Raw genomic sequence first — 12,405 nt, 5'->3', positions numbered from 1 at the left:
TTTCGCGCCATTCGGCGGAGCCACCGGAGAATCATGGGACGGATTCATGGAGCGGTTCGAGTGTTACCTGATCGCTTCGAAAAACCAGGCTCAGACCGATGAGGAGAAATGCAGCTTCTTCCTGTCCTGCTGTGAGCCGTCCATGTTCGCCTCTGCGAGAGCCCTGGCCGCCCCGAGGCCAGCATACAAACTTGGGTGGGCCGAGCTGATGTCCAGGCTGAGGAACCACTACGCTCCCTCACCCTCTTTATTTGCACGCCGTTTCGCTTTCCGCCGCCGAGTACAAAGGGCTAATGAATCCATTAGCCAATTTCTGGAGGCCTTGCGCACTGTGGCCGCCCAGTGCGATTTTGCGGACCTGGAGGAAAACCTTGCGGAGCAATTTGTGTGCGGGGTCCGCGACGCACACTTACGCGGCCGATTGCTCCGGAATCACAAGATTACCCTGATGCAAGCCGTGGAAATAGCGCGAGCCGCCGAACTCTCCGAGCAATCCACGGCCGACATGGAACGCCTCCAGCTAAACCCCCCCGCACAAACCGTCGCGGGGCCGCTCGCCCAGACAAACCTCGTCGACGACCTCTCCCCTGCCGAAAACGAGGAGGAGGAGGAGGAAATCGTCGGCCAGATGAGGCTGCAGCCCAAACGGAGGCCACCCCAGCAACCACCGGCACCCGTTCAGCCGGCCTCAAACGCACCTTGCCGCGGATGCGGCGGCCGCCACAGCCGCACAGCCTGCCCGTACCGTTCTGCCGTCTGCCGCCGTTGCCAAGGAGAAGGACACCTCGCCAGAGTATGCCGGGCTCCCCTGCCAGCCCCGTCGTTTATGCAGCCCAGCGACCAGCGCCCGGCACCACCACGCCGCCAGCAGCCACGTCCCGCGAGGCGCACTGAGGACTGCCACTCAACCTACCAGCCCCCCAGCGCCGACTGCGTGGTCTACCAGGCATCCCCCGTTCCCGCCGGCCACCGGAAAATAAGCACCGCCGTCCGTCTCGAAGGTCAGCTTTGCCAAATGGAGGTGGACTCCGGTTCATCCCGTTCTCTCCTATCTTGGGCTTTGTTCTCCCGCCTTTGCCCCGGGGTCCCCCAGAGAAAGCTGCGCCCCGCCAGGGTCTCCCTCCTAGATTACCAGGGAAATGGGATTCCCACAGCTGGGTTATACCACATCCGGGTGGAATATGGAAATTTTAAAGGGAAACTCCCAGTTTTAGTCGTAAAGAACAACCTGCCCGCTCTCCTGGGGTTAGAATGGTTCTCCGCTTTGGGCCTCACCATAGAAGGGGTACACAGGGTAGTTTCCCTCCCCGTAGATAGCGTCCTAGACGAGTTCTCGGATGTGTTCGACGGGAAATTGGGTTGTTACAAGGGTACCCCCATTTCTCTCTGCCTCGATCCTCAGGTCGCCCCGGTTAGGCTAAAGGCACGCAGGGTCCCTTTCGCATTGAGAGCAAAGGTAGATGCAGAACTCGATAAGTTAATAGAACAAGGGGTACTCGAGCCCGTAGATCACGCCCGCTGGGAAACCCCCATAGTCCTCCCGGTCAAACCCGACGGATCGGTGAGAATATGTGCCGACTACAAGTCGACCATCAATTTGGCCCTACAGGCAAACCCGTATCCGGTTCCCGTAGTACAGCACCTACTCCACTCCTTAGGACAGGGCCGCATTTTCGCTAAGCTAGACATGGCACAGGCCTACCAGCAGCTTCCCGTAGACGACGATGCGGCTACAGCCCAGACTATCGTCACCCACCGCGGAGCTTTCCGTTGCCGCCGTCTGCAATTCGGCGTCTCGGTCGCCCCTGGGATTTTCCAGAGCCTCATGGAGCGGTTGCTCCACGGGCTCCCAGGCGTCGTTCCCTACTTCGACGACGTCCTGGTCGCAGCCCCCAGCCACTCGGAGCTCCTGAAAACGCTGCGGGAGGTCCTCACACGTTTCAGGGAGGCGGGACTGAAATTAAAGCGCAGCAAATGCGAAATTGCAGTTCCCAAAGTTGAATTCCTGGGGTTCCTCATTGATGCCCAAGGCATCCACCCCACTCCTTCCAAGTTGCCGCCATCAAAAATGCACCCGCACCCCACCTCTAGGGCGGAGTTACAAGCATTCCTGGGGCTCTTAAATTTCTACGCCCCTTTTATCCCCCACAAGGCGTCACTAGCTGAGCCGCTACACCGTCTACTTGACCGGTCAGCAGTCTGGAAATGGGGTAGCCGTGAAGCGCACGCGTTCGCGGCTATAAAGGATATTTTAACTTCATCGGCAGTCCTAATCCAGTACAGCGATAGGATGCCTCTAATTCTGACTTGCGATGCCTCCCCCTATGGCGTAGGGGCGGTGCTGAGCCACGTCCTCCCAAACGGCTCAGAAGCCCCCATAGCCTTCTATTCCCGGACACTCTCCTCCACGGAGCGGAACTACAGCCAAATCGATAAAGAAGCCCTGGCTGCAGTATCCGGCATTAAGCGGTTCCATGACTACCTTTATGGTAGAAAGTTCACCCTAGTCACGGATCACAAGCCCCTCCTGGGGCTACTGGCGGGTGACAAGCCGACTCCCCCCATCTTGTCCCCCCGCATGACACGCTGGACAGAGTTCCTAACGGCGTACTCGTATACGCTGTTATACCGTCCGGGCAGACAGCTAGGACACGCAGACGCCCTGAGCCGCTGCCCCCTGCCAGAGACGGACACAGCCCACGTGCCCGCGCTCTCTGTTCTGTCCATTGCCGAATCCGACCTCCCCGTTTCTGCCACGGACGTGGCAGCCTGCACAAAGGCTGACCCCGTCTTATCTCAGGTCGCTTCATGGGTTTTGAGGGGGTGGCCCACGGAAAAGGTAGCGGAACACTTCCGCCCATTCAAAGTGCGACAGGCCGAACTCGCCCTTCACGGGGGTTGCCTTGTCTGGGGGGATAGGGTAGTGATCCCTACAGCCCTACGAGCACGAATCCTGCCCGCACTCCACAAAAACCACCCAGGCATAGCACGAATGAAAGCCTTAGCCCGTAGCTACGTATGGTGGCCCTTGTTAGACACAGAAATCGCAGACTACGTAGGCCGATGCAGGATCTGCCAAAACTCTAGGCCGAATCCCCCCATAGCCGCCCCTCGAGAGTGGGAGATCCCTAGAGGCCCATGGTCCCGTTTACACATCGACTTTGCCGGCCCCTTCCACGGCCGGAACTTCATGATAGTGGTCGATGCTTACTCCAAGTGGGTGGAGCTAGTAATCATGACCTCCACCACAGCAGAGAGTACAGTAAGGGCCCTCCGTAAGATGTTCGCTACCCACGGGTTACCGGATGTGATAGTCTCCGATAACGGGCCCCAGTTTACCTCCACCACGTTCCAAGAATTCCTGGCCGAACAGGGGATCAGACACGCGGCCACAGCCCCCTATCACCCAGCTAGCAACGGCCGGGCGGAGCGCGCAGTTCGCTCAGCAAAAGAAGCCTTGGGCCGCATGGACCAGGGCGACTGGCAAGAAAGAGTAGCGGCCTATCTCTTGAGCCAGCACTCCATACCCTGCCCAACGACCAACAAAAGTCCCGCGGAGCTCTTGATGGGTAGGAGATTGCGAACCCCCCTAGACAGGCTCCATCCACTTTACGCAGGAGATCCGCCAAGCAACCTGGGGGCCCTCCCGTCCCACGCGTTTAAGTTAGGGAATCCTGTATGGGCCCGTTCCTTTTCCGGGGATCCACGGTGGGTTCCCGCAACCATCACAGCTCTGACCGGCCCCTGTTCCTTCAGGGTCGGCCTGGCCGATGGGACACAATGGAGGCGACACGTGGACCAGTTAAGGCGTCGCCTTCCTGCGGAAAGAGACGGCCCCAGCTTCCCAGAAATCTGCTCTCAACAGGAGCCACCCCCATTGACTCCTTTCCCCACGGACCGTTTCCACCCGGCGAACGGGGGTCAAGCCGTCGCGAACCTTCCGGGCAGGCGCACCCCAGCTGGTTACTCCTTTCCGCGGAGCCCTTCTCGAGACTCTGAACCTACACCCCAACCGGACTGCACGGGGCCCCTACCAGACACCCCGTTGGCCACAGAGACGCCACCCCAGGCGGACGGACATCGGGCACGGGACCCGGAGCCAGTGCCCTCTCGCGGGGCCGCGCCGTCGGCTCAAGCCCCCACCACGGACACGCCTCCGCCAGCGGTTCCCCCCCCGTCGACGACCGCCGGGGAACCACGGAGATCGGGACGAGAACGCCACCGTCCCGCCTACCTACAAGACTATGTTTGCCCCTCCTAAAGGAACTCTATGACTGGGGGGGGAGGGGTGTTGAATACTAGCGCGGGAAATACAAGCGCGCGAACAAGGACTCTTCCTGATTGGCTCCCGGGCAGAGCCGGCTCAATCCTCGCCCTGATTGGTCGAGCTACAAAGGACTCTTCCTGATTGGTTCCCGGGCAGAGCCGGTCCAATCCTCGCCCTGATTGGTCGAGCTACTCGACGCCCCATTGGTCCCTCACTCAAACCTGGGGGTATAAATGTAGGGCGCGAAATACGCCTCGTTGAATCGTTCCACTATGAGCTGAATAAAAGTCACTTTCCTTATACTTCTTGTCGCGTCCTTTCCCTTCGCCCCAAGATGTAAAACCAACCCTGTGAGATCTAATGGGTCTGTGGGAGGTAATTGGCAGCAGGCGGTCTCTCAAGTACCCAGATCCAATTCCATGAAGGGCTAAATATGTAAATTGTGTAAATGTGGTGTTCGTCTAAGTTTTGTGTGTGTGTGTATTTTACATGTTTGTTAATAAATTTAAAAAAAAAAACAGTTGCATTTACTAGGTGGCTCAGTGGCTAAGACACTGAGCTTGTTGATCAGAAAGGTCAGCAGTTCAGCAGTTCGAATCCCTGGTGCAGGTCTCATGCCCGAGCAGGGGATTTGGACTAGATGACCTCCAAGGTCCCTTCCAACTCTGTTGCCGCCTGATTGCCATTCTCCCTGGTACGTACCAGGTCATATTCTTTAGGGATCTTCAGAAGTATGGTCCTGCTCCCTCTGTTGTTGGATATGATGGTCTCCACTTTCTGCTCGCTCCTGAGGGTTATGCTGCGCACGACAGCCAGCTTGCCATCAAGGACTTTGATCACCTTATTCTCCTTCAGTTGGATGTAGACAAGGGAGCTATCTATCTTGAAGCCGTGCCATTCAAGAGCTAGAGGGAAGAAGTCCATGCATTAGCCGTGCATTTTCTAACAAGATTGAATCTTCTATCCTCTTTGGATTTGGATTTTGGATTTTATTCAATTTGTAGGCCGCCCTATTCCCCGAAGGGACTCAGGGCGGCTGAACAAAAGCCAAGGGAGGGGAAATTACACAAAGTAAGACAAAGACAATCAGACAATACAAACAGTTTAAAAGCACAACAGACACAGCAAGTTCGAGTAGAGGGGGGGGGGGAACTCAACCCCAGGCTTGCTGGGACAGCCAGGTCTTCACGGCCGTCCGGAAGGCCTGAAGGGTGGAGAGGGTCTGAATCTCCATGGGGAGCTCGTTCCAAAGGGCCGGGGCAGCTGCAGAGAAGGCCCTCCTCCGAGTAGTTGCCAGCCGACATTGGCCGGCAGATGGAATACGGAGGAGGCCTAATGTGTGGGATCGAATGGGTCTGTGGGAGGTAATCGGCAGAAGGCGGTCTCTCAAGTACCCAGGTCCAATACCATGTAGGGCTTTATAAGTAATAACTAGCACCCTGAAGCGTATCCGGAGACCAATAGGTAGCCAGTGCAGCTCGCGGAGGATAGGTGTAACGTGGGTGTACCGGGGTGCACCCACAATCGCTCGCGCGGCTGCATTCTGGACCAGCTGGAGTCTCCGAACACTCTTCAAGGGCTGCCCCATGTAGGGCTGCCCCTTTGGAGACTTGTTATGTACTTCATGCATTTATTTTATGCCAATACAACTCACGTCCATGTTTTCATAACTGGTCTCCGTCACTCTCCCATCTCCGGGAATATAAACCCCATAGTATAACCAGTGATGATGGACTGCTATTGGGTTCGCAGAAGTTCGGGAGAACTTCTAGTTAAGATTCCGTGCAGTTCGGAGAACCCCCCCAAAATCTCACACCTGGCTGGCCCCACCCAACCCATCCCAACCCTCCCAGGGGTCCCCACGCTGCCCGTTTTAGATGCAGGTAAATGCAGGGCGAAAAACAGGCCTACTGGAAGTTCGGGAAAGGCTGGAAATGCCAGCCCCCCTTTCCTGCCTCCAGAGGGCCTCCAGAGTCTGGGGAGATCATTTTCGCCCTCCCGGAGGCTCGAGAAGAGCCTCCGGAGCTCAGGGAGTGCGAAAATGCCCCCTCCCACCATGGTGCAGGAGGGTGACTAGGCCATGCCCACCACGCCCACGCCCACCCAGCAACCGGACAGAGAACCCCTTGCTAAAGTTTTTGAAGCCCACCCTGAGTATAACCCCAGGGAATAGAACACCAGGGTGTGCAATTGTTTTTGATTAGCGACCAGGGTAACAACTCTCCTGGAATACTCCATTTGATTCCTACTGCATTTGAATGGGATCTTTGAGTAGTGGGCACTGGGAGAATTGCTCTTCCTCACCTTGGGTTCCTTCAGCAGATACGTCTGGATGGCTGGTGGGATTTTGCTTCTTCTGCAACTTACGGAAAGACCTTCTCCGGAAAAAAGCCACTACCCAGGCAATGAAGAGACTCACTGCAGGGGAAAAAAACCCGCAAGAAAAGCATTGGCTGATGTTACAACAGCTGGAGTTGTTCCCAGATGTCAGTCTTGAGCATTGAGGCTTGTTTGCGACCAACAAATTCTGCCTTTTAGGAGGAAGATGCATGTTAAAACTAAACAGGTACATTGAAAAGGAATTATAAATACCATCAACACAAAATGGAGCTCGCTCAGAGGCTGAAATACACCAAGTAAATGAGAGGAAGAGTGTGAAGTAGAGGAGAGAGGCAAGGGAAGAAGAGAGGGATAGGAGAGAGGGCAGGGGGGGAGAGGAGGAGAGAAATGAGGAGTGGTAAGGGGAGGGAGGAGAAGGAGAGATGAAGGGGAAGTAGAGAAGAGAAGGATGATAGAGGGAAGAAAGGAGAGGGAAGAGGAGGAGAGAAAGGAGGAGTGGAAAGGGGAGAGAGGAGAAGGAAGGAGAAGTAGAGAAGAGAAGGACGACAGAGGGAAGAAAGGAGGTAGGGAGGAGGAGGAGGAGAGAGGGAGAAGAAAGTGATGGATAAGGAACAAATATGGTGCATGGAGAGCAGAAGAGCCAATAATTGTTTTTGGGAATTGATGGTAACACGAATTGATGTAAACATTTAATAATATAATATGATGTTGGTTATGCAATAGTATACACGTGGTTAATTGTTATGAAAATGAAAAAAATAAAAAACTTTATATATACAAAAATAAAAAATTCTTCCTCTTAGCTCATGACATTGATAACTCCATGCTATTTTTCTCCACGTTGGTGTCTTTCCAAGCTATTGAGATAACAATTCACCACAATGGACGATGCCCCTGCATATTCTATGACAGTCTCAATCATCTCTGGTGCCACAGCCTTCCACTGGTCATCATAAAAGGCAGAGGGCCTAGTGGAACCCAAAGGGGCTAAAATTAAGGACTGGCCAAAGACTGGAGGTCCATACACATTGCTTCTCATTCTGAATGTTTGAATGTATGTTTGAATGTTTATTTCATTTGTATGCTGCCCTTTCCCCCCGAAGGGGGACTCAGAGGGTCGGAGCAGCCACAGAGAAGGCTCTCCTCCGGGTAGTCGCCAGTCGACACTGGCTGGCGGATGGAATTCGGAGGAGGCCTAGTCTGTGGGATCTAATCGGTCTGGTGGAGGTAATTCTCTCCGTCTTCACTTTGTTTGAAGACAGCATGGTAGCATTGCTGGAATGATGCAGGCTGCATCGCCTAATAAATCTTGGATGCAACTTTTGTTCCCCCAAGGTGACTGATTTGGGGGTGGGGGGAAGTGAGCAAGCACAAACATTGTACCGTACTTCTAGAGATGCTTTATTCCAGTTTCCTACACTCCCAGGACATGTCAACTGTTCAACCCTGCATTGGAACATAAAGGAAAACTCCAAGTCAAGCTGTTTTCCAAAGCACCTGAGGGCAGGGCAAGAAGCAATGGGTGGAAACTCATCCAGGAGAGAAGCAACTTGCAATTAAGGAGAAACTTCCTGACAGCGAGAATAGCAATAGCAATAGTTAGACTTATATACCGCTTCATAGGGCTTTCAGCCCTCTCTAAGCGGTTTACAGAGTCAGCATATTGCCCCCAACAACAATCCGGGTCCTCATTTTACCCACCTCGGAAGGATGGGAGGCTGAGTCAACCCTGAGCCTGGTGGGATTTGAACAGCCGAACTGCTGAACTGCAGTCAGCTGAAGTAGCCTGCAGTGCTGCATTTAACCACTGCGCCACCTTGGTTCTTAACAATTAATCAGTGAAACAACTGGCCTCCAGAAGTCGCGAAGGCTCCAACCCTGGAGGTTTTCAAGAAGAGATTGGACAACCGATGGTGTGAAACGGCGTAGGGTTTCCTGCCTGAGCAGGGGGTTGGACTAGAAGACCTCCAAGGTCCCTTCCCACTCTGCGGTTGTATATTTCAAACCTGGGCTGAAACAAACCTAATGGCAAGCAACAGAGGGCAGCGATGAGGATTCCGAAACCAGCAGCGCTCCCTTTGAAGTAATTTATGACGGTCATCTGTTTGCAGGAAGGGAGCCCCTGCAGGTCCATCTGTCTGGGCTGAGGGCATGGATCACCTGGGGGGGGTGGAGAATGCAATTATTAATTTAGTAATTTAATAAATCTATATGCCTGATTGAAGTCCCACCCCTTTCATACCTGCCTGCAATGCACATTAAAGAGAAGTGGGGAGTTCAAGTGGTTGAGCCTGCCATTTTGAAGCCAGGGACTGTTTTGGATAGAATATAACGTGACTTTTGTGTAGCCTCGAGGGTTAACAAGCCTCGTGTCCTGCCTTGCAAGTTTGACATGTAAACATTTTTATAACATTCCTCTGGTCTTGGTTCAAGAACCAAGTTTTATGAGTTCTGGTCTTGAACGGGGCTGTTAATACAGCGTGGAGAAATGTCCAGACTTACATCATCTCATCCTCGTGTGTCCAATGCTTGTTTATCCGGCTCACCTTATCCGCTTAGTGCAGAGAGGGGAATTTAAAGCAATAAATCCATCTACCTACGCTCCAGTGGCCATCGTAGCATTTGGATGGAGCCAATTGGGCCAATTTTTATTTTTCCCCGGAGGGAGAGAGAAACCAAACCCAGCCGTTTTTACGAGAGGCGGGTCTCTCTTCAAACTGCCGCGTAGAAGGAAAATGCAAGCATTGAGCCAGGAAATACGGCTGTAACTCGTGATGTTCATTAAGCAGGTTGCCACGGGAGTGCTCCCAATTTTGCAACCTTTATTGTGGTGATCCTTAGGTGGAGATTCTAGCCGTTAAATGAGTCTGTTTTTTCCCAATGGGACTTTTCTGTGGGAAAATAGACAGAAATGCCCGAAACCAGGAAAAACTGGAGAGAATCAAGGTGCCATGACCACAGGATACTCAGCGAAGTAAACACCAACCTCGGTGGTGCAGTGGTTGGAGTGGTGTACTGCAGGGCGCTTCTGCTGCCTGCCGGCTGCCTGCGATAAGATCTCCCCGGATAATAAGCCCAATTGGGCTTTTGAGCACATGCGCTAAAATAAGCCCTCCACGCTCACAACCTCCTGCATCTCAAAAATAATAAGACCTCCCCGAAAAAATAAAGGCCAAGCGCTTATTTCAGGGGGTCAAAAGAAAATAAGACCCTGTCTTATTTTCAGGGAAACACAGTAATAGATGCGCTATTCCTTGTCTGCAACACTGCAATGGAAGTATAAAAGGGTATCTTTGTGATGCCATTTTGATCAGTGACTATGTCTAGTTCTGAACATTGCTTTGACGGGGGTCTCATCCCATGCCCTTCCCAAAGAACATAAGCCGTTACCCACCATCCTTCCAGACGAACACGTCCGCTTGGATATTTTTTGTGTACATAACAGCAGCAAGAACATCATGGAGGGTCGTGTTCTTTATGGCCTCAATCTCCTCAGGAGTGAATAGCCTACGAAAGGGATGAACGGGACTCAGTGGGATCTCCAGTGCGTTAAGCATCAATATAGTCGCAAGGCTGTGGTTAGAAGGCCTGCTTGGAACTGGGAGGCTGATGTTCAAATCCTCATTCAAAGGGGCAGTCAGAACACAGGACGGAAATTCTTTAATTTCACAACATATACGGACGTTTAGCCCTAGTTTCCATTGGGAAAAATTTGACCATCCTAGCCCAAGCCAAGTCCAAAAATGCCTGTTCTGACCTAGGCTTCCCCCAAAAGTACCTTATGTATCCTTATGATTTATATTGATATCGATTGTCTCCTAATTGCTTATTTGTACCCTATGACTATCATTAAGAGTTGTACCTTATCATTCGTGATGAATGTATCTTGTCTTTTATGCACACTGAGAGCCTATGCACCAAAGACAAATTCCTTGTGTGTCCAATCACACTTGGCCAATAAAGAATTCAATTCTATTCAATTCTATTCAATTCAATTCAGTTCCTTATTCCATTCCATTCCATTCTATATTCTATTCCATTCTATAATCTATTCCATTCCATTCTATATTCTATTCCATTCCATTCCATTCTATTCCATTCCATTCTATTCTATTCTATATTCTATTCCATTCCATTCCATTCCATTCTATATTCTATTCCATTCTATATTCTATTCCATTCTATACTGTATTCCATTCTATTCCATCCCATTCTATATTCTATTCCATTCTATAATCTATTCCATTCCATTCTATTCCATTCCATTCTATATTCTATTCCATTCTATAATCTATTCCATTCCATTCCATTCTATATTCTATTCCATTCCATTCCATTCTATATTCTATTCCATTCTATTCTATTCCATTCCATTCTATATTCTATTCTATTCTATTCTATTCCATTCCATTCTGTATTCTATTCCATTCTATAATCTATTCCATTCCATTCCATTCCATCCCATTCTATATTCTATTCCATTCTATTCTATTCCATTCCATTCTATATTCTATTCTATTCTATTCCATTCCATTCTGTATTCCATTCCATTCTATATTCTATTCCATTCCATTCCATTCCATCCCATTCTATATTCTATTCCATTCCATTACATTCCATTCTATATTCTATTCCATTCTATATTCTATTCCATTCCATTCTATATTCTATTCCACTCCATTCTATTCCATTCCATTCTATATTCTATTCTATTCCATTCTATATTCTATTCCATTCCATTCTATATTCTATTCCATTCTATATTCCATTCCATTCTATATTCTATTCCATTCCATTCTATATTCTATTCTAGGATAGAATTGGAAGGTTGGAATTAAATGATGTTCTGATGGGATGCCTTACCCATTTTTGCGGTTTTCAAACCAGAATCGGTCTCCATCTCGTAGGCGAACAAACTGGTCCTCAAGGATGGCTCGGAAGAGGGCCTCATCCTCTTCCAGCATCCCCCCAAGAAGCAGCTCCAGACTTTCAACCCTGTCCCCGTAGAGATCTGCGGTCGATTCAAGGATCTAGGAACAAACGGACCATGTGGTTTGAAGGCTGAACAAGTGGGAGGTGGGCTTGAATAGTTAAAAGAAGAGGGGATTTCTGTCACCTTTTGAGTTTGGTACTAGGTGCAAGATGGGAAGAATAAAATAAAATTGCGGCCAGAATAAAATAAGTATAGTTGGATAGTAAATGGGCTTTGCAAGTGTGAATGGGAGCCATGGTAGCACGGTGGCTAAAGTGCAGCATTGCCAGCAAACTCTGCCCACTGCATGATGTTTGATCCTGACCAGCTCATGGTTGAATCAGCCTTCCCATCCTTTTAAAGGCTGGTAAAATGGTGGCCCAGATTATAGCAGGAATGTGCAAATAATAGTGACATTGACACAGCCAGAGAGTGCTGTATAGCGCTCAGGGGTGGTATAGACATTTAAATGCAATTGCAATCACACATATGTGCTAGTCGTTCCTGACTCTTGGGGGCAGTGCTCATCTCCGTTTCAAAGCCGAAGAGCCAGCACTGTCCGAAGACGTCTCCGTGGTCATGTGGCCGGCATGACTCAACACCGAAGGTGCATGGAACGCTGTTCCCTTCCCACCAAAGGTGGTTCCTATTTTTCTACTTGCATTTTTTACGTGCTTTCGAACTGCTAGGTTGGCAGAAGCTGGGACAAAGTCACGGGAGCTCCCTCCGTTACGCAACGCTAGGGATTCGAACCGCCGAACTGCCGACCTTTCTGATTGACAAGCTCAGCATCTTAGCCACCGAGCCACCGTGTCCCCTTGGTAAA

General features: G+C 50.9%; 1 protein-coding gene across 1 annotated transcript in view; it reads right to left on the bottom strand.

The window, feature by feature from the left end:
• The window catches only part of LOC116519289 (dual oxidase 2-like), a 46,731-nt gene that overhangs the window by 22,872 nt on the left and 11,454 nt on the right, over positions 1 to 12,405 (bottom strand). The window contains 5 exon segments of the mRNA XM_032233126.1: positions 4,970 to 5,172; positions 6,572 to 6,685; positions 8,630 to 8,767; positions 10,002 to 10,114; positions 11,471 to 11,637. Of these exon segments, the coding sequence (XP_032089017.1) occupies positions 4,970 to 5,172; positions 6,572 to 6,685; positions 8,630 to 8,767; positions 10,002 to 10,114; positions 11,471 to 11,637 (735 nt within the window).

Source organism: Thamnophis elegans, chromosome 16 (genome assembly GCF_009769535.1).
Source record: "Thamnophis elegans isolate rThaEle1 chromosome 16, rThaEle1.pri, whole genome shotgun sequence".
NCBI classification, from domain to species: domain Eukaryota; kingdom Metazoa; phylum Chordata; class Lepidosauria; order Squamata; family Colubridae; genus Thamnophis; species Thamnophis elegans.
Note: the sequence above shows the minus strand (reverse complement) of the source record. Positions and strands in the feature narration are given on the sequence as shown.